Here is a 24,769-nt window from a genome sequence, read left to right on the forward strand (position 1 = left end):
CATAATATTATCCCCATTTTGCAGATTTGTTTGCCTTTCGTTTGATCACAGAGCTTGTCAGTGGCAAAGTCTGCATTTGAATGCTAAAAATCTATGTTCTTATCTAGTGTGTCTCCTGGACACGAAATTTCCAGAGAGTCCATCTGAAAACCTTCAGAGTCAGGCTGCATTCTGGAGGTGACACCAATAGAAGTTGGCAACAGAATCTCTTGAGCAAAGTCTTATGGGGGTACAGCAATTTAGTATAAGCTTTTCCCATAGACTTAAGGCAGGGTTTTGTATGTTCCTGGCTTACAAGGAATACACGGTGATTAGAAACAAGGATGGGTACGTGTTTGGGAAAAGTAGTAGAGAATTGTAGTGGGGTGGGGAGCGCTATTCCCTTCAGAGACAACCATGTGATGAGCAGGATGTAGTTGAGGAAAGAGTGCAGGTTAGGATCCCAGGACCTTCACCAGCTGGGTTAATGCAGGTATGTTAATCTCGGTTTTCTCATCGCTGGTATTTCACTGCTTCCTTATTGTCTAAGACAAATGTGGCTGCCCTGGCCCATCCCCATGGACTCTCATCGTGATTTCTGTCTGCATTGCCGCACTCCCCCCATTCCTCCCCAGCTACCTCTTAAATGGAGGAAATGAGACAAAGTAGGCGGCTTGCTATGACCTAGATTTTTTTACATAAGCAAAACCAACATCAGAGTGCTGAGACAGGGCTTTTCCAAGAAGGTTATATGTGGAGAACACTGATCTACTTGAGAATGAGATCGGCCATCAGATCTGTGGTGTGAGGATCAAGTTCTATTCTCCCCATGGGAAGACCAGCCCAGGGATCTGTCCTGATCATGGGGCAGGACCTTCTGATGCTAATGTGAGTGGGTGGTGGGTAGTGTCGCTGAGGGGAGCACACTGCCCAGGATATTGAATCATAGAACAACTTGGAGGGGAGGCCAGGAGATACTAACTCTAGGCATTGAAACTGCAAGGGAGTAATTGGGCCCTAATGGTTTCAGTCTACCCTGGGTAACTTTCCATAACTATTTAGTTTGGCTTTAAGTGACCTCATGAATTGCACACTTGTCCAAGGTGAGTCAGAATTTGTGCTAAAATGGTAGTAAAGTGTGTTCTCTCTGCTGTCTTCTGATAAGCTGTGGGCCTTCCTAGAGGAACACGCCCCGGTAGTTGGGACACATAGTTGCAGTTCTGATTCCCTCACCAATCAGCTGGGTGACTTTGCAGGAGTCATTCTCTCTGTGCCTTGGTTACCCCATTGCTAAGTCACATAGAAACAACTATACCCTCCTTTTCTCAGAGGGATATTGTAAGCATAAAAAGAAATTATAGGGACTTCCCTGGTGGCACAGTGGTTAAGAATCCATCCGCCAAGGCAGGGGACATGGGTTCGAGCCCTGGTCTGGGAAGATCCCACATGTCGTGGAGCAACTAAGGCTGCATGCCACAACTATTGAGCCTGCACACTACAGCCCGCGAGCCACAACTACTGAAGTCCACACGCCTAGAGCCTGTGCTCCACAACAAGAAAAGCCACCGCAATGAGAAGCCCACACATCGCAACGAAGAGTAACCCTCGCTCACCACAACTAGAGAAAGCCCGTGCACAGCAACGAAGACCCAACGGAGCCAAAAATAAATAAAATAATTAATTAAAAAAGAAGAAATTATAGAAAGGTTTCAACCCTTGGGTAAAAGCATCCTTTTTATTATTAGTCAGTAGTTATAACTTTTCTGTTGAACAAGATTCAAGGGTCCTCTGTATTCTGCTCCTAGTGAATATTTTAAGCTTCTTATCTGGATCCCTTCAGCATCCTGTACACACCTCTGCTGCAGTGTTCGTCATATATACTGAATTTAAATTATCTGTGTCATGTCTCCCATATTAAATACCTGTGGTTCATCTATCTTTTTATCCCCACAGCCTAGTGTGGCGGGATCAAGCAAGACATGTTGAATGAAACTGAATTGAACAAGATCCGAGGATATGTTTATGTAGTGTTTTTGCAAAGGCATTGCCTGCAGAAAGCCCCAGTGGTGAGAGCAAGTGCTTGTGGGGAGAGGTCCCCTGCTTACCACAGGGAGTCTGATAAGAATCTATTGTCACCTACCTCTTCTTCTCAACAGTAGTATTACCACTTGCAGAATCATGATGACACCAACGATGACCCCTAAGAAGAGCCCAGCATACAGTGCCCATTGTCTTGCTTCTGAAAAAAAAGTCAAAGGGCAGTCTCAAAAGTGCTGTGAGTTTAAAAACATCCCACGCAGAAGTGGGGAGACCTAGCCTCATGTTTTCTGTCTACATTCTTCCTCAAGGGAGACATTCGATCTTATGGTTTTAGAGATCAGCTTTAGACTACTGAAGAGTTCCAGATCTGTTTTCTTATCCCGATTTCTCTCACTACTTTTGACTTTCATACTCCTAATTTCTTTAAAGATTCTTCTATTCAAATGTTTTATTTTTCACTTCACTTTAGACAGTCTACCACATGACTAAAATTAAACTTATCTTTGTTTTTTCTAAGTCAACTTCTCTGCTCAGTTTCTCTGTTTTTAAATTTCTAATGTGTCCTGTATCCATTTTGGTAGAAAGAGCATGATGGCTGCATGTGCTGTCCCCATACTCCCACACCATTCTCATGAGACACTGGGAGGAAGGAGGATCTACTTATGCTTTTTTAAAAATAAACATAATAGTGCTATTATTGTCCTTCCATGCAAATAACTGTATTGAACCCACTAGACCTGAACTGAAAGAAAGGTATGTAGTTTTACTCTGAATCAGTCCTGTGTTTAATATTAGCACTAGAGTACATCACCCAGACTAAAAATCAGAGAGTCAATTTTCAGTTTTTCTTCTTTGCTCCCTTTACCAAATCCTTCTGAACCAGGAGCAGCACTTTGGAAAACAGTGGACGAGACCTCTTACCCCAGTAAATAAGACGTTTAGCTCAATAAGATAATAACAGACAACTATTGAGCATTTACAATGGGCCAGGCATTTTTTTTTTAGTGTATCTTGTTTAGTAATGTATTTAATCCTCACAAAAATCCTATGAGGTAGATACTCTTCTTACTCCCATTTTATGGATAAGGAAGCTGGCACAGAGATCCTCAAGAACTAGAGGTTGGTCTAGGAGTAGAAACATGGCTGAATACTGAAGACAGACTTCTTGGAGAGTCAGGGAGACTTATGGGCTTGGGGTAAGATACACCAGGATAATTAACGGTGAGGGACAACCCGAAGCACCACTAGGGTTCTAAGTAATAGCATGTACCTTCTAAATACCAGGAGGTAACATTAATGTGTAAAGGTAACTTATAAGGATGGTTGTGGAATCAGCCTGCTTGTTGTTGAACTTATGATGGATTTGTTGGGAAGAAACTGAAAGGAAGAAATAGGTAGGGTACAAAGGGGTAGAGTGCTTGCAGACACAATTCAGATGTTTACAGAGTTAACCAAAGATACAGACTGAAGTCTTAACAAATTGATGAAAACGCACCCCACCAAGATCCAAGTGGGCCTTCAGCCTGACGGATAACCAGAGGTTGCCTCCTGGGTTTGAAAATATTCTCTTTTTCTTTCTAGGCTTTTCACACATCGTCATCCCAGGGAATCTCACTGAACTGGTTTTGTAAAGATCTTGATGACAGAGTCTCTTCCCAGAATTAAACATGTTTTAACCCTGCCAGATACCAACTTCAGCGGTCATTTGACCCCTGATCAAAAAAGCTAGGGGGCAAGCAGAGAGTTGTAGTAAGACTCCTGAATTTATATAAAGAATGAAATATGAGTACAAAATCACTGCTGAGGCTAGAATTGCCCTGTGAGCAGCTGTACCCTGAGTAACCACTCTGAATGGCTTATGGTTGCTGAGAACTCACTTCACAGGTGTGTGTGTGTGTGTGTGTGTGTGTGTGTCTGTGTGTGTGTGTGTGTGTGTGTGTGTTGTCCAAGAAACAGTGAGAGACTGTTTATTCAGATTGATGTTGCCAACACCAGAAACCCACAGAGAACGCTTTCAGATCCTAAGATAAAGAAGCAGAGCTAGAAGCCTAAGTACCACCAGGTTTCATCAGCCCATGGAACTGACCCAGCAAATAGTTATAGTAGCACTTAGTATTTCAAGACTATTTCCTCTTTTTTCTTCCTTCATGTATTTTGAGACCTTCTAAATCAACGGTTAATTTAAGAACAAACACTGCGACTATTTAAGTCATTTTAAAAAATACTAGTTCTCTCAAATTTCATTCAGATAAAAATAAAATAAAACCAACAAGGTGGTGCATCTAAAACTAGAGAATAGCAAAATAAATAAATACATAGATACATACATAAAATAAAGTTAGGAAATAGCAGATGACATAAGTGCATCTGTAACACTTCTGCCAAGTGAGACTTTTTCCTGTTGCTGACAGCTCAGCTGCCCACCTACTCACATAAACTAAAGACGACGGGGACATATAACTGGCCCAGGGGACACAATGACACCAGCCCTCTCTTTCTTTTCAGGGTCTCAGGAGGATGAAAGCTATGTGTTCCACTTGTCCTATGACATACATGACCAGCTTCGGCCAATCCAGCCAGATCTGAGAGGCAACCTGGCCACAGTCCTGAAAGATATTTCAGAAGTCCAAGTTTTCTCCTAGTCTTTGGATACAAAGTAATATGAATCTACTGGAGGATTTAAGTTACAGGACCATAGACTTTTGTAACCTTAAAGGAACTGTAGTGCTTATCTCACCCAGCTCACTAATTTTATGTTGAGGAAACTGAGACTCAGACAAGTGTACCTAGAGTCACAGAAGAAGGTGATGGTCGAGCCAGGTGACATAAGACCTACAGAATTTACAGTTTGTGTTTTAGCCTGTGGTGGTGAGGCCTCCACATGGAAAGCAGCAGAAGGCTGGGTTGCCTGGGAGACCTCGTGAGTCAAAGGCCCTCTGAGGTGCCAACTAGTCCCTTCACCAACTTCCATCCAACACCTGTGCATATGCTCGGTCCTCTCTTCTCCCTCCCGCTGCACCTTCAGCGGTCCCCCCGCCGCCACTGCCGAGTCCTGACCCCCCAGGCCAATCTTCCTTCCTCTGTGTGACTTTTCCTGACCATTCCAGCTCCCATTCTTCCCTCCCCCTTGGACTCTGAAGCACCTTGGTTCATGTCCTACATCTTAGAATTATGTCTGCTGTGGAGACTATTTTCAGTGAGAGCATTTGGAGCCAGACAGATGGATTCCAATTCTGGGTCTACCACTTGATAGCTCTGTGACCTCAGATAGGCTGCTCCTACTCTCTGGGGCCCCTGTCTCCTCATCTGCAAAATGAACATAAAAATATTCAGTTCACAGAGTTGTTCTGAGGAACCAATGAAATAATGTATGGAAAGTGCTCAGAGCGATGCCTGCAATCCAGCATGTGGTGAATAAATGTCAACTCCACTTGCCTCAATTCTCTAACTAGCTGCTAGGGTCTTGGAGGCCAGAGACCACCTCTTTACTTCTTTTGCAGCTCTCTTACTACTTGACACATAGAGGTCCTTGGTAAATTCTTGCTGGTTGATTTTAAGGACAGGAGATAGGTTTGATCGCAAGTCCAGAGGGGTCCCTGAACATCAGTGAAGGATGGATGCTTCAGAACCATCATGTCATTTGCTTATGACTTAATTTCTCTATCTGTCTACCAGGTCCAAATATTTCTACACTTGGTGATCAGCTTTTTGGTGCTCTTATTCAATTATGATATGTAAATGGAAACTAAATGTCAGAGACTCTAGGCTGTCAGGAATTTGGGTAAATATGGACAAAATGCTACTTTTACAGCTTGGTGGGTTCAGGCTGCCCATGATTCCTGTAATTTCTGGGAATAACTTCCTCATGGTCCTCTGAGTTTTCTCTCCTGCAGCTCTACTTGTTCTAGTCTCAGCTGTCCTGGGTGCAAGGTACAGTGTCTTCATCAGTTTCTACAAAAAACAAAACAAAACAAAACCAAAAAACCTACACTAAGAATTTTGTGGGTTCAAATCCTCTAGTGTAGATTTGAAAGGTCACAAGGAGCAGATTCCATCATGAACCAGGCAGCTTCCCACCCTCTGACAGGCTCAGACCCTCTCTTTCTCTTCCTATCTCTGCACAAGCAACATTTTCCCCCATTATAATACAGAACTATCTAACCTACAGCTGGATTCTTAGGGGGAGGGGTCCCACCTTCTGCAGTCTAGCATTTATGAAGCTACTATCCTAAACAAACTCTGTTGCCTTCCAAAGAGGAATTCTAGCAGTAGTTTCCTTAATACGATGATGTTTTTCTACCTGGTAGCTTCTGAGTCCTGTCTAGATTGTAAACTCCTTGAAGGTAGGTGCTGTACCTTACGCTTCATATGCATTACCCCTTCCACATGACACAGGGTAGGGCAGGAGGGCACTCAACATAACTGTGATGGACTAAGTTAACTTAGAGGCAATAGAATGAAGCTTGGAGAATTCTGTCATGTCCCTTTTGTTAAGAATTATCAGAGCACTAAGTATGAGAAAGTCTGGGAAGGAATGCAGAGTCACCTTCTGAATGGCCCAAGGCAGGAGTAGAAGGGAACAAGCAATGACCTATTTGGCATGTGTTTTATTATAACAAAATGGAACCAGGAAGAAGGTGTGCCTCTCTGCTCTCAGCACCATCTGTGCTCCTATTTCAAACCACCATTTCCTGTGGCAGAATCTCCAGCTCTCCTGCTTTTTGCTCAGTCACGTAGTGAGGCCCCTCAGGATGGCAATGCTCGAAAATCAGGCCGATATTGTTCTGGAGTCCACAGGTCCCATTCTTCGTCCACAAAAAAATGTTATCTTAACATTCTTAAACAGGAGGTTTGGGACTTTTTCTCCCCTGGAGCCTCTTAGAGGTAGCTGAGCAGGCTGGTTGAGAACTTCAGTACATTTTATGAAGAGTTCTTTGCACAAGTCTCCACCCCTGGTCTTCTATTAGATTGGCTGTGGTTTAAACCTGATAACTTGGCACATAGACATGCATCCAAGGAAAATGCTGAAGGGCCTTTTTTATCTCTGAAATCTGCTGCCACAGAAACACAAAAGCTCCTGTCTCTCAAGTCCCCAAACCTTTATTCTTTAAGGCAGGTAAAGAAGAAAATAAAAAGAATATGAGAAACAAATGTAGCTCACCCCAGGAGTTACTGAGATGCTAACGTAACCGTCTGAGAGTGCCAGATCTCTTTCCTGCCTTTCATGTGGTTCTGTCAGAAAGGCCGCCTGCCTGGAGCACATCAACTTGAAGAAGTCAACCATCTTCAAGAGACATCTTTTTGTTGGTGGAAGTTTCCTCTCAGAATTGTTAGTGGGGGAAGGGTGGTCCTAAACCATACCATACACTAATTTAAGATCTGGGACCATCGAGGTAAAAATTATTACAGAGTTCACAGCTTCCAGAAAAATCCCTTACAACTGCCTATCCTACCCAGCACTGTGTTGCAGGGGCTAGTAGGTGTGCCTCCAGGGGCATTTTCATTCTCCCACGACAATGCAAGTCTTGTCCAGTCACATGGCTGCCCAGCTAAGGATTACATTTCTCAGCATCCTGTGTAGCAGGTGTGGCCACGTGACAAGGCTCTGGTCCATGAGAAGTGTCCAGGTTCCATCCTTCCAAGATTGTTGCCATGCTTCCTGGATTGGGAGTACCAGGGAGAGGGACCTGCTCTGTGCATGGAACAGCTAGGTGACTCTGTAACAATGGGAGCTCCCTTTTGATGAAATGGCCTTTTGAGAAAGGGGGAGCCCCCAGAACATACTGGCAGGTGTCAGCTTTTCTTTCCTTCCACTGAGCTAACCCAGACTTGCTGAGCCAACTTTTTGCTAATCTGCAGAAAGGGGTCCTCTTTTCAAGATGAGCTTCCAGGGGTATTCCCTTTGAGTTGGGCTATTTAAGGTTTAGTATTACTCATTCTTGCACAGAGAGAACTATTTCAGAACATGTCATGAAGGACGGCAGCATGTCACACACTGTCCAGTGCTGACCCACATCGACACGCGCTGCATGACCTAGGAGAATGCTTAGTAGCACCCTTGGAAATGGACTTTGCAGTAAAGAGGCATCATAACAATAGACATGAAGGTGTTTCTTGCTGTAAAACACTGAGATAACAGTTGGAATAAAGATTTATATATGATGGAGAGCCTAGACAGTTGTTAGAAAGAAAAGATTTTGAGGAACAGGAATTCCCTGGCAGTCCAGTTGTTAAGATTCCACGCTTCCACTGCAGGGGGCCCTAGTTCCATCCCTGGTTGGAGAACTAGGATCCCACAAGCCATGCAGTGTGGCCAAAAAATGAATGAATAAATAAATAAAATAAAAATAGATTTACCTTTAAAAAGAAAGAAAAGATTTTGAGGAACAAATATGTTCTTTTTTTTTTTTTTGCCGTACGCGGGCCTCTCCCTGTTGTGGCCTCTCCCGCTGCAGAGTACAGGCTCCGGACGCGCAGGCCCAGCGGCCATGGCTTACGGGCCCAGCCGCTCCTGCGGCATGTGGGATCTTCCCAGTCCGGGGCACAAACCCGTGTCCCCTGCATCGGCAGGCGGACTCTCAACCACTGTGCCACCAGGGAAGCCCCAAATATGTTCTTTTGCTCTTCAGTTTGAGTCCTGATGAGAAGCAGTGCTGACATCATGTCTCATTTGCTCTCATCACATCATTAACCACTTTGAGTTTTTCATTAATGAAAGTGAAAAATATCTTAAAATCACTGTCCTCATTATAGATGGTGAAGTGACCTCTAATAAACCCTCACACCCCACCGCTTCAGCCCAAGGCTGGGGTTTCCCTTGAATGGAGCCTTTGTTAAACAAACAGCCACTGCTCTGGTTCAGGTCTCATCATCCCTTGATGGGTGACTGAAATAATGGGCCCGCCTCATAACTAGTTTCTCTTTCTTCTGCCTCTTCCCCACCCCAATCTATTCTCCACACCACTGAATTTTCTCTCTGAAATGCAAAGCTGATCGTGTTACTCCTCTACCTAAAACTATCTATTAGTTCCCATCAGGATACTATAGGATAATACAGAACAAGACCCAGTTATATCTGCCTTTTCCTTTTCCTGGAATGTCTTTCTTTTATCTGCTTGGGTAATTTCTACTTGTTCTTCAAAACTTTGTTTATGTCACATCCTCTGTGATGCTCTTTCTGATTCCCTGAGACAGTGTCAATCATTCCCTCCTCTTGCTTAACTTGCACGTACTTCTGTTTTGCACCTGTTGCATTACCAGACCTGGGATAATTAGTTATTTTTAGAACTATTCCTTCCTTAAGGGCAAGGACTGTGTCTTTTTTGGTCTTTGTGTTCTCAGCACCTAACACAATGTTGGAACATAGTAGAACCTCAGCAAATGTTTTGTCTAACTAAGCACAGTATTTTAAAAATTAGTGACATTCATTTGCAAACACAAATCAATGAACTAACAAAACTCTGTTCTCCATATTTAGGCAACCTGGTTTACTGCGAACGGCATGCCACAAACTAGCTGTGTGATTTGTTTCTGACATGCTGTGGTTCCCCATCCCTGGAGGCAGGGGAGGGGATCTTTACTTGTGTTACGGGTTGAATGTGTTTCCCCAAAATTCATATGTTGAAGTCCTTAGAATGTGACCTTATTTGGAGACTGGGTCTTTACAGAGGTAATCAAGTTAAAATGAGGTCATTAGGGTGAACCCAAATTTAGTCTTACTGGTGTCCTTATAAGAAGAAGAAATCTGGACACGCAAAGAGACACTACGGACGAGCATGCCCAGAGGAAAGACTGTGTGAAGACACAGCAAGAAGGTAGACATCTACAAGCCAAGGAGAGAGCCCTCAGGAAAAACTCAACCCTGCCGGCACTTTGATCTTGGACTTCTAGCCTCCAGAACTTGCGAAAATAAATTTCTGTTATTTAAGCCACTTTGTCTTTGGTATTTTGTTATGGCAACCCTAGCAAACTAAGTACAGGTGGGTCCTAATCTAACATGACTGGTGTCATTATAATAAGGGGAAATTTGGACAGATATACACATAGAGGGAAGACAACGTGAAGAGACATAAGGAGAAGACAGCTATCTCCAAGCCAAGGAGAGAGGCCTAGAACAGATCCTTCCCTCACAGCCCTCAGAAGGAACCAACCCTGCCGACACCTTACTTTTGGACTTCTAGCCTCCAGAACTGTGAGACAATAAATTTTGGTTATATAAGCCACTCAGTTTATGGAATCTTTTTACAACACCCCTAGCAAACTAATATACCTTGGTAACGCTTTATTAGCATTTCTTATTCAGGTACATACAAACTGAATCATAGAATATTTACTCTGGAAAGAATGTCACTAGTTCACCATTTTCATTTCACATGTAATGAAACAGAGGCCCAAGAAAGTGCAGTGGCTGCTGGGTATTTGTCTTAATGCCTGAGCTGAGGTCCTGACAGGGCTTTCCCATGGTGCCATGTTTCCGCTTCTTCTTTTCCTTCCCCATCTCGCAAAAGCCTGCTCCATACCCAGTAAATCTGGTCACACTAGGGCATACTTGGTCCTCAAAGTGGCTTAGATGCGTAAGAGCATTTTTTTTTTTTTTAGTTTTGGCTGCACTGCACGGCATGCGGGATCTTAGTTCCCTGATCAGGGATCGAACTCGCACCTCCTGCAGTGGAAGTACAGAGTCTTAACCACTGGACCACCAGTGGTTAAGTGTTTCTTTCTTTTTGAAAAAAATTAATTTATTAATTTATTTATTTTTGACTGCATTGGGTCTTCGTTGCTGTGCGCAGGTTTTCTCTAGTTGTGGCGAGCGGGGGCTACTCTTTGTTGCGGTGCGCGGGCTTCTCATTGCGGTGACTTCTCTTGTTGCGGAGCACGGGCTCTAGGCACGCGGGCTTCAGTAGTTGTGGCGCATGGGCTTAGTTGCTCCACAGCATGTGGGATCTTCCCAGACCAGGGCTTGAACCCGTATCACCTGCGTTAGCAGGCAGATTCTTAACCACTGCACCACCAGGGAGTCCCTATATGTTTCTTAAGAATGTCCTGAGCTAAATGCCCCTAGGCGAAGCTTTATGGCCAAGACTTTGGAAAACATTGATTAAATTCTCATTAAACTATATTGAGGAGCATGAAGAGAATTATTCCTCTTTTCTGAGGTGGGTCAGGGTAAAACATTTGGTGCCCTGTCTTTACTCTAAGAGGGTTGCTATGACCAGAGAAGGCTGGGCAGGGGTAAGGGCTACTACTTCCTCAGCCCTGGGGGAAATACACACATTTTTGTTATGATTTATAAGGCATTTAGAAAATGTATTATCTGTTCCACTAGTACCTATGAGGATTTCAGAATCAGACAACTCAGCTCTGCCCCTTGCTCTGTGTGTGACCTTTCTATATCTTTGTTTCCTCATCTGTAAGGTGGGGATACTAATACTATTTGGTTGCTGGGAGGATTAAATGAGATGCCACATACTGACACATAGTAAACAATTAAGACCTTTCAGCTGTTAGTATTTTAGAAAGAATCTAAGTCTTAGACAGGTTAAGTGGCTTATCCTTGTGAGTAAAAAGGGTAATATTGGATCTAGGACAACTGGGGCCACGTTCTTTAAACTCCGCACTCATGCAAGACTGCTTTCTTGATCCCACCGGCACATTCTGAATAGCTGTGGGCAGAGAGAGAGGTCTGAACTGGGGGAGGAGCCTGTGAATGTGGCTTGTGTGCAAGGTGGGCAAGCAGACAGACACACTGAGTGGGTGGACAGGTGGCCAACTCTGCCATGAATGGCTGGGGGAGGAAACAGGCAGTTGGTTAGGCTCACCAACGAACTTTCAGATGAAGAGACCAGGTAGATTTTCCCAGTAGTCCCTCTGGAATACCTCAGGGGAGTCACTGACTGGACATGCTATGCTGAAGGGCATGACCTGGCTGCATTCCCCTGTCCCTGGATCCTTGGTCATCTGGAAAAGCCCTCCACATATACACCAAGTCTACTGTGGGCAGGAGTCCCCTTGGAATGACTCTTGTTTCCCCCCAGTGGTTGCAGAGGGAAGAATGTCAGAGCAAAAGTAATACCTTGCAGGGCCAGCACCCTGGTTCTTCTGTCCCTGAGCCTACCTGAGGCATGGACACAAGATCGATTAATGAAAAAGCTCAGTGGTCTATCCTGTTTCCAATCTCAAGTGGTTAGTTGAGCTTACTTAATCAGCCCTTCGTTCCTTTTGATAACAGAATAATGATGCTTTATCTTTCCAGAGAAAGATCAGTCAGAAGATCTAGGTTTAGGTGCTGACTCTACCATCTATAAGCTGAAGAAACTTGAGGAGGGTACTTACATGCTATGAGCTTAAACTTCCTAATTTGTGAAATGAAGATGATGACAACATTTATCTGATAAGACCATTGTGAGGATCAAAAGAGATCATACAGTTGAAAGCGCTTTGCCAATAATAAAGTGCTCTATGACTTATCATTTTCCCAGACTTCACAGTCTAGGTCTTAGTCAGAGAACTGACTACCCTGGCCCTCTGACCTGCTATGGGATTCACAGTACATTTCATGAAATGTGGCCCTTTATTACATCCTGCTTTTCATTATTGAGCACATGTTTCATGTCTTATCTTTATAACATGTTGACGGAGAGCAGAGGTCATTTATCATGTCTATTCCCAATTTTCTACAGCATAGGTGATTGATAAATTCTTATTGATGGTGTAGAACAATCCCACCACTGGTAGAGCATGGACTTGGGAGTCAGGACCTGCCACCTGCACTCCCTCACCCGGCCAGCCTTTCAGGTTGGTGCCACGGCAGGAGGGGAGAGGAAGGATCATAACTTGAGACCTGGGCTCCGGGTCTGGCTCCATCGTTTCTCATTGGTTTCCTCAACTCTGAATTGAGCATAATGCCACCCTGGTCATTATGAACAGTAACCACTCACTGAATGCACATGGGAGGCTTTTACAAACTATAGAGAACATATAAAGTGTTGTTCCCAAGGTGAAGACCATGGCTATGGAAGAAGAGCAATTGGTCCAGGTGGGGACTGCACCCATATCATTAATGTGGCACACTAGCCGCCACAAGGGCACTCACCTGAGGAACCGAGGCTGCATCTGGACCACGGGATGAAGGTCTGAGAGCCATTGCTGATGGGGTTGCTCACGGTGCAGATGTAGATGTTGTTGGCATCCTGAGGGCCAAGGGTGAGATACAGGAGGTGGGAGTTCTTGGTGGGGCTCAGCAGAGGGGTGCCCGCCTCCTCACTCCAGTTGTAAGCTACATGGTCCCCCTTCTCCACCATGCAGGCCAGCATCAGGCTACAGTTCCCGTTCTCCTGGCTGGAGTTCAACACCTTAATTTCCGGAGTGGAGACCTGCTCTGTCAGGAGGAGGAGAAAGGGAGCCATCACTGAAATGAATCCTCTGGAATGCTGACTTAACCTTCTTGTTAGAAGAAAATGCAAACCCCCCGCCCCGCCCGTGGATCTGTAGTGTGATTTATTTCTGTGGGGACCTACTGCTTCGCACCATCCCTCTCTCATATGCCCCTCCCCCATACTTCTTTCCAGGATCACCTTGGGATAAAATAGAGAAGAAAACATTGTCTTTGAGTTCCCCCCAACCAGTACTGTTAGGACTCCCCTTGCCTTTCTGTTGTTCCTCATCTAGGTTGCTCTCCTGTATTCTACCTGTGGAGTTTGCTGTCAGCTAACTCCCCCATGGGTTTTAACTGTCTTTGGCTAAATTATTACCTTCCAGATCGAAAAAAATGACTTTTTACTGGTGAGATTTCATCTATACTCTGTGTGTGTGTGTGTGTTTGTGTGTGTGTGTGTGTGTGTGTTATAGCAAGTGCTTTAGGGTGTCTGAAATTGGGATAGCCACAGGCCTCACCAACTTATCTCACTCTAATGCTGTGAAATAGACAAAGTAAAAGGGAAAGTCTTATTTATTCAGTACATACTATAGGACAGGCATAATGCTAGAATTTCACATTTGTAATATTTTTTAATCTTTTCAACAACTTTCTCAACAATTATGAACCTAGTTATAATTATTCCCATTTTATAAATGAGGAAACTGAGACCCAGAGAGGTGGAGTGTCTTACATAATGCCACTCAGCTTCTAACAGCCAAACTGAGATCTGAAACTACGTCTTTCTGACTCCAAGATCCAGACTCTTTCTTTGACTTGAGAAGAACACCATGGTTGCAGGAACCATATTTTCTAAGGTAAGAATTTGATCATAAAAGAGAAGATGTGACAAAGGCAGTGAACTGTTCTAGAAAATGAATGTGTAATCTTTGTGCTCATGGCAGCCTTGCCCCGGGAACACTATTGGAATGATCAGGACACACTGATACCTGGTGGAGGGCTGTGGGAATTCTGCATACACTGTTTGGAGGGAAGGGAATGCTAGGGCCAGGGGAAGGGCAGGGAGGGTATTTCTGTCTCTCTTGTTGGTACCTGAGGATTTTAAAGAAATGTTGGCTGTTTGGGGCTCCTGTCCCATCCTCAGAGATAAGAAACTCACTGTTGAAGAAGCAGGGTAGCCCGCATGGCTGCCAGGATCCCTGGGAATTCAAGGGAGCCTTGGGACTTAAGAGACAAACTCTGGGTGTGTTCAAGAGGGGCTGGCAGTTAAAGAGGCTCAAAAATGCACTGGCCTTAGATTTAGGTGGACCTACGTTCTAGTTTAAGTTCTGCAACTAAGCAATTTTATAATCAGAGCATTTGTTTAAATGAGAAAAATATGCCTCTTCCACCAGGTAGATGCAATCCTCTGCCAGGATGCGGGGCTTGGTGAGTGATGTGTGGGCTGAATTTCAGCCCTCCGTCTCCCAGGACTCCTAGTGCAGTGAACCCACCTACGCAGATGTGAGTAGGAACGTGCAAACCACTTATCTCTAGATTTCAGTGTCCTCATCTATGAAAGCGAGATTGAGCTTGATCAGTGGTATTCAAAAATTTTTTTATTAAAAAAACACCTTTTTTCAAATAAAATCTTATTTGTAAATTGAGACTCTTGGGGCTCCAGACCCTCTTGTCAACAGGCAGAGGGGCTGTAGGCAAGAGGGCCTGGAGCCCCAAGAAAATGGGGTTAAAGGTAACTTGTGCTAATCAGCTATCACTAACGTGCAATTTGGATGAAAAAAAGATTTGTGAACTTCTAAAACTTCTTCCTGAAGGACGGTTTACCCCTGGACTGAGATGTCTTTCAAGTTGCTTCCAACTCTGAATACTCTTTGCTTCTGAGAGAGGCCTAAATTCTTAGGCAAGGAACTATCTCATCCCTCCAGTGGGGACTGGGGAAGCCACCATCATTACCATAGAGCTTCAGCTGCAGGCAAAATTGCTGGACTGAAATGTTTTCCTCCAGGCTCATAAAGTACCAGCCCTCATCCTCCTTCCTGCTTTTCAGGATCCTCAGGCTCAGGTTTTCTGGATGAAACTCATAGCCATTCTCCAGATGGTGTGGAGAGTCACCTTTCCGCAGATCCAGAGACACTATTTTCTTCTTGACGGTGTCCATGGGTGATCCTGCCATTGTGACAAGGATGTGAATACTCTTATTCATGCTCTTACTTATCCCGTCAGATGTCAGGGGCAGCAGCACCAGCCGCCCAAGGATCATCACTGGGCAATTCGTTGAGCCCTCACCTGCAGGAGGAAGGAGAACGAAGTCCCTTATTATGGAAGCCTTTGAGACTCACATCCTGTCTGTGGATCAGGAATAATAGACTGGATGATCTCCCTCTTCCTCTTGGCCAATCCCTGGGGTTGCCAGGTCCTTAGTAGTTTATAAGGACTGTCATGAGGATCCCACTATATTCTCAGTATTTCCCACTATATTCTCAGTTTTCAAAAATTACAGTGGAAATCTTAAAATCACTTACGATAGAGCTGTATAGACTAATTAGGACTCTGGGTTTCTTTGATCCAGGAGGGAATTCTATCAACTCAGATTTATAGTTAAGGCACCTAAGGCATAGAGAAGTTAAATGACTTGCCTAAAGTCATATAACTAGTAACTGGATTAATTCCTCAGCCAGACTTCCCACCACCATTGGATATATAGCATGAAGAATGGAGAGTAACTGAAACTAATTCTGAGCTTGTGAGCCCAAGAGACCAAGGTTAAGAAACATCATTTCAGATGAGGAGGAAAGAGAAAAGTCTGAGGGATGTGGAGTCCAGGAGGAGATGAGCCTCATATTCAAACTGTGGAATCCTAACTCCCCAAAAAGCTAAGATATTTAACAATGTCAAGGGTGAAAAATTATTTTACTTCTCTTTTTCAAAAAAGCTGAGGCAACAATAACCAAAAAAAAAAAACAAAAAAACCCCCACAACCTCAGTTGATGACCCTGCTTCTCATTTCACTGAAAAAGGAGAAGAAATAAAAGAGGACTTCCATTTGTTTCTACCACCAAGTCAACCTACCTACTTGGATGGATGGTCTCTGCTCCCAGATAAGGTTAACCTCTTCCTTCATGGAGCACTCACTCACTTCAAGGCTTTGCTTCTGCAACTTCCCCCACCCCTTGCATCATCAACTTTGTTATTGTTATGGTATGTTGTGGGTTATTTTTACTAACACACAACATACCAACATGTAATTTCCCTAATCTTAAAAACCCCTCCCCTGGTGCCAGGTCCATCCCCAGCCACCTCCCCATTTCTCTGTTTTCTTTTATTCCAAAGTCCCTTAATGTGTGTTTATACCTTCTGTCCCCATTTCCTGACTTATTTTTCCTTGTACCCACTCCAGACAGGCCTTCTCCTTACTACTCATTGGAACCACTCTTGTCAAGGTCACTGTATATTCCATGATACTAAGTCACTTCTCCATCTTCATCCTTGCTTTCTCATCTTGCTTTCACTTGGCATTGTTCACATTCCCCCTTTGAAACACTGCCTTCATTTGGCCTGGGGAACAACACACTCTCCTGGTTTTCTTCCTATTTCACTGGCTGCCCTTTCTCAGTCTCCTTGCCTGAAACTTTCTGCTCTTAAAGACTGGAGCATCCCAGGACTCAGTACTCAGAACTCTTCTCTTTCTCAGCCACACTTATCTAGTTGCATAGTTTGACATGTTTCTGGAATGCTTACAGAGATATATCTCTTACCCAAACCCTTCACAGTACTCCAAATTGCCTACACTGATTGGTATTGGTATTTGGAGGTCTAAAGGACATCTCAAACTTAGCAAATGAACTCTTGATTCTATAGCCCCTTCTGCAAACAACATTACAATTCCTAGGCCAAAACACTGGAATCATCTTTGACTCCTTTCTTCCTCTGATACTCCACATTCAATCTATCAGCAATCCTGTTGACTCTGCCCTAAAAATATATCTGGCATCTCAGGACTTTCAACCACCATCATCACCAGCCTGGCCCTGCCATTGTCTTCCAACTAATCTCCCTGCATCCATGCAATGGACAGTGTAACCTTTTAAAACTATATCAGATTTTGTCTCTCTCCTGCTTTTAATCTTCCAGGGCTTTCTAAGCACCCATAGAATAAAATCCATAGTCCCTGTTATTGCTTCAAAGACTGAATAACCCAATCCCTGGTACCTCTCCAACTCCTTCTCCTGTCCTCACTGCACTATGGCCACACTGGCTCCGGCTGGTCTGTAACTCATCCAGAACATTCTCATCTCAGAGCTTTTGCATTTGCTGTTCTCTCTCTCTCTTTCTGGCAATCTCTTCCCGTACATATCTAAAGAGCTCATTCCCTCATTTTATTTTAGATTTCTGCTCAAAAAATCATCTTCTCTGAGAGACCTGCTCTGACTATCCTACCTATCCTATCCTATCCCTTCTTGTTGTGCTTATCACTGTCTGATGTTATACTGTATATATTATTCATTTTATTTTATTTTATTTTATTTTATTTATTTTATTTTATTCTAGTGTTAAACACTAGAATGCCAACTTCTCAAGAGGAAGAATTTGATCTTGTTCACTGTTTTGTCCCTAGGACTCACAATTGTGGTTGGCACATAGTAGGCTTTAAATAAATATCTGTTCAATTTATGAATGCTGAAAGCCATGTTACCTGACTAAAACCTCTCTTATTTAGCTCTGCCCAATACGTGACTGAACTTAATAGTTGAACTTAACCATAAGCTAATGTTTGTAAAAGAAGGAGCCCATGAATCAGAGAGAGCACAAATTGTTCTAGTTGATAAGAAAGTCAGAAGAGTACAATAAAACTGTTTGCCTAAGTAGTGCAGCCATCTAGAAAAGACACAATAACTCGTGGTTAAGATGGATGTTGGAAATTTGGGCAAACTGATTCAGATGTTCTTGATACCAACATGCTCTGAGATCCTGTAAAGGGCCCAGCTGATATCAGACTAGAGATTCAGAGGTTGGGAAAAAAGAAAAATCAGGATTTGAGTGGTGGACACATAGTATTTTTTTTCTTTTGCTATGCCATGTAGCTTGCAGGATCTTAGTTCCCCAAACAGGGATTGAACCCTGGGCCCCGGTAATGAAAGCCCCGAGTTCTAACCACTGGACTGCCAGAGAATTCCTGACACTTATAATTATTAAGGAATAGTGAGAAAGACAATTAGGCATTTGCTCTTTTACATATTGCCAATACATCAACTCTTAAAACAGAGCGCTCTCCCTTGTTGCTCAATTGATTCAATAAGGACTGCTGTTCATGGTGCTGGTGTTGCTGTTTTTATAAAGATAAACTGCAGGGCATGTTGGAATTCCTTCCAGCCACACTTATGGATGCCTGACTGTCCAGATAATGTGGTAGGTACAGTACCCAAGAGAGTAACCTCTTGAATCCTGAACTTAAACTTCTACCAATAAAGGGATGACAGAAAACTAGAACCATCCATGCAAGGAGAAACATCATGTGGTACATAGGCCCCCTGAAATTGTGTACAAAAGCGGTATAAATAAGCATATGTACATTTTTCTGGGAGCATAGCCATAAATGTCATCTCTCAAAGGAGTCTGGGCTTCAAATCAAGGTTGAGAATTGCCATCATACTGTTGATTTTTTTGGATCAATTTTAATATAGAGAAAGAAGAAATGGAAATTATACCCATTCATAGACCATAAGTCTCCACCCTGCCATGTCTCCTGTGTGCCCCTTCTGCCCATGTAACCCAACAAACTCTTTACACCATGGCTGTTTTCAGAACTTGGAATTGGAAGGGAGTCAGGGGGAAGAGGAAATAGAGGATGGGGCAGAGAGTAGTCAAAAAAAAAAAAATCAAAGAAAAAAGTTTTGAAAAAAGAAAAGAAGAGGGTAAAGAGGGAAAGAAAGAGAGGGCAGATGAGAAGAAAAGGCTGAGTGGTTCAGGCAGACTCAGTCATGGGGAGTGGAATCAAAACTTCATCAGGAAGAGACCCTCACACGCTACAACCCACATAAAGAATGATGATGTAACAACTAAGCATGTGAGTGGCCAGGTCTGCAGGGGGTACGTGAACTCATTGCCACCTAAGCAAGAGTGGAAAAATAAGTGGGGACTTTAAAGTGGTTCATAAAACACTTCAAGTAGAGTCCCAGCTCCTGAAACATCCTACTGCTTGATGAGTGTTTTCCAGCAGGTCTGTGATTCAGTCAGCCCCTGGTTACTAAGAGAGTCTGGAGGAAACATTTGTAGCTGTTAACACCAACTCACTTTCCTTCCAGGAAAATTCAACTTAGAAAGTAGAGTGATTCACATGGGCCCGTGGATATTTTCCTGAAATCAGTAGCATTTAGCCAAACTTTTCACAAAATGGGATTCTACCTAATGATAACAATTTTTTGGCCCAGCCCTGTTACTGGGCATCTTGCTACAACATTTCTTTCAGGTAGGACTCAGAGCCCTCACAGTTCTTATGCGAAATCTAGGCTTACAAAGAAAAGATAATGTGTCTTTAATAAGTCTCATTTTTAAACAGAAGTCCTACCAGCTGTCCTCCTAGTCCCATTCCTTGACGCTGCTGGGTCTTTCTATCTTAGAATATTTGCACTCACTGTTCCCCAGCCTGAAAGCCTGTCACTGCTCTTTATTTGCCGGGTTAACTCCTTCTGTCCTTCAGGCCTCTGCCCTTGACCCTTGGCTTAGATTCGGTTTCTCTGCCATATGCTTCCAGTTCACTTTGCATCTCTCCTTTCATATCGCTCAAGACATTTTTAACTCTCGTTCAATGCTTGTCATCCTTATTCAGTTATAAGTTTCCAAGAGTAGGGACTGTGTCTGTTTTGTTCACTGCTGTAATCTTAATACCCACCTGGGACATGGTAGGAACTCAATAAATCCTTTTTGCCCGAGAGAATGAAAAAACTGAATGAGATGAATGAATGAATGAACAAATGACAAAACAGAGTCTAATTTCTTCTCTCTCCAAAATCTGAATGTACTCTCCTTTATCTTTATAACATCCGTAAGAGTTGTTTATGTAGGGAGATGAAGGGGACCCTTATCCCTATTTGCCAGGTGAGGAGCTAGAAGTGCCTTAGCTATGAAACCTCTGTTTCAGGTGCAGCAGGCCACTTACAGTTCCCCCTGAAAACTCACAGCACTTTACCTCTGCATCTGTGCCTTCATCTAGAGTACTCTTTTCAAGTTATATAAGAATCCAACCTACCTGATGTACACATTTAAAAGGACATGCAAGAAACTGGTAACAGTAGGGAGGGGTATAGAAGGGAGATTTGTCTCCATTCTGTACCCTTTTACACTGTTGAAGTTTTATAGACATACATGTGATACTCTTCCAATAAACAAACTAGTTAACAAAAAATTAAATGAAAGCTACATGATGAAAGATGTTTCTATCCACTTTTCAAATTCCAGATCAAATACCTCCATATGCCTTGTACTTCCTTCTTTGATTTTGTCAACGTCTCTCACCTTTTGAAAATTCCTATACTTCATTTCAGTTCAATTAAAATCAACTCATATCCTTCAATTATAGACAGCATATTCTAATTTTTACCATGGTACCTGGAAACAAATTTTAGGATTCTCCTCCTCCCTAAACATAAGCTTATCTAGTTTCATTCATTCAGGCCTCTGGAGTCAGGCTGGGTGATTAAAGAGAAATTGCTAACTGCTCTGTGCCTCTTTTTCCTGTTTTATAAAATCATAATGTAACAATAACTACACGTATCTCATAGGGTTGGTATGATAATTAAATGAATAATACACACAAAGCACTTACCACGGTGTTTGGTATACAGCAAGGATGCTGTACATACTATTATTATTCATTCAACAAACATTCATGGAAGGGCTCTCACAGATACTGTGTCAAGTGCTAGACAGAGGCTGTGGTTGTTCATTTTACTTCCCCCACACCTCACATAGTGCTAGCCACATCGTGTGTCCTTAGTAGACCGTTGCTGAATGGGATTGTTCAAAGGCAATCTATGGATAAAACCAAATAGCATTGAGGTTCTGATTTCCAGTCCAACACTGGAGACAGTGAAGGTAGTGGCATTATATCACAGTATTAAAGCTTTTGAGAGATGGAAGTGCCTAGATCTGCATCTTGGGGTACAATGGGCCAGTGAACAACAAGGTTGGGCCAAGTCTAGGATGCCCCCACTTGTCCCTCACCTCTCCCCTCATGTGTGTGAAGGATGTGAGGAGGACCTGAATGAAGGAATAAAAAATCCCACTGGGGTAGATTCATCAGTTGTAAGAGATGCACCACTCTGATGGGGGATGTTGTTAATGGCGGGGGGGCTGTTCATGTGTGGAGGTAGTTGGAAATCTCTGTACCTTCTGCTTACTTTTGCTGTGAACCCAAAACAGCTCTAAAAAAATGAAGTCTATTAAAAGATGTATCATTGGGGGAAATGGAAAATTCACTTTACTTGGGGGAGGGACATGTGGACTTCTTGATTTTTACAGTTTTGACTGGGAATTGGAAGTCGAGCTGAGTAGAGATGGGAAAGGGAGTAGGTACTGATTTTACAAGAATGGGGCTTCTTGGTTGGGTGAATCTGTCATGAATGACCTGTCCCATTTGCAAAGCATTTCCTTCTGGGTTTTATTGGGGTTTCACAAAAGGGTGCATATTTTAAAATAAAAACACTAAAATTTTTGTACATATTTCAAAGCAGACAAAGGAAGGAAGGGAGACACTACCGATTGGGTAGCCATGCCTGTGGGGCTGGGCTGTTTCTCACTGACCAGTGACCTCCAAAGCTTTCCGCGCAGCAGCTGTCAGCAGAACCTGAAATGCCAGGGCCAGACTGGCCAGGAGGCAAGCCAGCACAGAGACAGAAAAGTCCAGCTCACTGTTCAAACCCATCACGCCTGATAGTCACTAAGAAGAATTCCAAAAATGGTGGAGTCACAAATGCGGTGCACCCAGGAAAGTTTGACTCTCCCTGTGATGGCTTAAAGTGGTTTCGTTTGGCTTTCTGAGCCCTCAGTTCAATTATTGCTCTCTGAGACCTTGGGTAGCAAGAGCCATGGGTCTGCCTGATTCTGAGGAAAAGTGGGGCCAAGGAAGGCCTATTCATCTGGGAATCTGGCAAAAGACAGATCCCAAGTGCAGCCCCTCTGACAATCCTAGCATATCTCTGGGCTTCTCCTGGAAAAGTCCATAATGGATTTGTGGTCTTGAAAACCCCAAGAACAGAGCATCCGGAGCCTCAGGACGTCCCCCCTTCCTTAATGCCGCTTCCACTCCAGACTGCTTCCCACAGTCCCAAGGCATTTAAGCAGAAAGGAGATTCTCACCCACTCCACAGTGAGCCCAAAGTCTGCCCCTTGCTTGGCTTTTTCTTTCTCAAACACCTTTTCTCATAGCTCAGCTATTACTAAACAGAGAATACCAGCAAACCAGAAAGACAGGAGTAGAGCCCAGCTTCAAACACTTTGTCTTGTGTCTGGCCTTACACTGGAGCTGCCCTGACCCTGAGCATTTCCGATTTGCATTTCTCACTTACTGTAACCAGCCCTGGGCTCCAAAAATCCTGGCCTCTCCCCCTCTTGCTGCCTTGGAGCCTTCTCTTCCAGGAAAGTAGCCACCAGTATGACCACACTGTGGCCACTATCTGTTCTCAACCAGTGCCTGGGGTTTTCACTTCTACCCTCTCTTCGCACTACAGTCTTTTCATGTAGGTGGATCATGTTTTTCGTTTGTCTGCTTGCGTGTGTGAGGATCCCCATCCAGGACAGGGTTGTAGGAGTAATATTCTCCCAGAGCTCCATCCCTACAGCTCATTCCCTTAGCCTGGGTCTTTGCCAGAAAGATACTCATGCAAAACCAACCACTCAGCCAGGACTTTGACTGGAGCCTCTCACCCAGAGAGGCTGGTCTAGAATGTGACCAGTGCCTTTGGCTTAGAGCTCCTGGTTTCCTTGGAAACTAGGACTGGTGGGGCTTAGCCTCAGAAGCCAGGACCCCAGTAACTCACAATGTTCCTTCCTCTTTAAAAGAGGCAGGAAGAACTCAGAGTCAGTCTCTGAGGAAGAGGCAGCCGAAAAACAACCCGCCACCCCTGCCTCTTCTCTCCATCCATGGGCTACAGCTGATTCCTGGCAGGTAATCATGGGACCCAAGCCCTCAGACAGATGAGCACTCACCTGTTCTGCAGCTCAGCTCAAAAGCTAGGGAGAAAAACAGCAGGACGTTCAAGGAGAGGAGCCCCTTGGGATCCATCAGCCAGTGAGGAGAGGGAAGGGAGCCCGGTGAGGAGCCCGGCAGCTGCTTGCAGACGCCACGGCAGAGTGAGCTCTTTGTCAGGCAAGTGCTGCCTCTACTGTCTAGTTTATGCATCAGGAACCAGTAGGCTTCCTGTCTCACTGGGACTTTTTCTGCCTGTGCCTCGAGGATTGCTCATCTCCTTTCAGGCTTTAAGTCACTCTGCTGTTCCCAAGAAGTCAAAATCAGGTGCTTAGACTGCAAGAGCCGAGAAGGGAGCTGGGTAATCACCCAAGGCTGTGGTCAAGCCCCAGCCTTGGGCAGAAATGTGCTCCCCACTCCCTTTCTTAGCTGTCTTCTGGAAAGGGATGTTAAGACTCTCTGGGTGGTTCTGTCTGGTAACTCTCATTATACAAAGAAAAAGATGTAGTCATGTCAGGCCACCCCAAATTTGGATGTGTTAGTTCAAAGCTGAACTTGGATGACTGACCTTTAATGAGCTGATGGACCTTTTACTTCTGATTTGTTCCATAATTTCAGAGAACACCTCTCCGTGCAGTCAGGTCCTGGTGCCAAAGTCACAGAGAGATGGGGGTGGGCAAGGGTGGGTCAGCTGGCAGAAACCCAATTTCCCTGCTGGGTACATTGTGGTAGAATTTAGTGAGCCCTGTGCTGTGTTTGGAGGGGCTGCCTTAGTTTAGAATTTGTAACTAATTTTTTGTTGAGGAGAAGCGACTAGAGTTGACAGAAGAAAGATCTTGTGCTTTTCCATAAGTTAAGCTATAAATATGAAACATGGGAAAGGTGCTATTATTGGCTCACAAGGAAACTGAAGGTCCATTTTAACAGGTCAAAGGCGCTTTCCAATGGGCCTCCCTAAGAGGACAAGGGTAATAAGAACTGGTGATATATGCGAAAGTGCTCTTTATTCTCATTGCCCCCCCACACACACTCAAACACCTGACACCCAACTATCCTCCCCACAGCACTACCCGGTGGTGTGCTGGAGCCAGCACCTACCAACTCATGAGAGCCAATTGTTAAATTTTCAGAAACCTTATGAGCTGGTTATTGATACACATTACATTATTAAAAATTGAATTACATAAACTTAC

General features: G+C 43.9%; 1 protein-coding gene across 2 annotated transcripts in view; it reads right to left on the reverse strand.

Annotated features, from left to right (window-relative positions):
* The window catches only part of SLAMF1 (signaling lymphocytic activation molecule family member 1), a 33,219-nt gene extending 9,436 nt beyond the window's left edge, over window positions 1-23,783 (reverse strand). The window contains exons 1-4 of one of the 2 annotated variants that reach the window (XR_003430429.1): window positions 23,597-23,719; window positions 15,347-15,679; window positions 13,112-13,396; window positions 2,120-2,218 (exon numbers count right to left, since the gene is read on the reverse strand). Coding sequence is in view for 1 of the 2 variants with exons in the window: in XM_027095276.1 (XP_026951077.1) it covers window positions 2,120-2,218; window positions 13,112-13,396; window positions 15,347-15,679; window positions 23,597-23,672 (793 nt within the window). In the remaining variant the exon portion in view is untranslated. Of the gene's footprint in view, window positions 1-2,119; window positions 2,219-13,111; window positions 13,397-15,346; window positions 15,680-23,596 lie in introns of both variants that reach the window. The other variant, XM_027095276.1, reaches the window with a different exon arrangement.
* Window positions 23,784-24,769: the final 986 nt, after the last annotated feature.

The sequence above is a fragment of the Aethalodelphis obliquidens genome, unplaced genomic scaffold (genome assembly GCF_003676395.1).
Source record: "Aethalodelphis obliquidens isolate GAN/ISIS:26980383/991018 unplaced genomic scaffold, ASM367639v1 scaffold90, whole genome shotgun sequence".
Classification (NCBI taxonomy): Eukaryota; Metazoa; Chordata; class Mammalia; order Artiodactyla; family Delphinidae; genus Aethalodelphis; species Aethalodelphis obliquidens.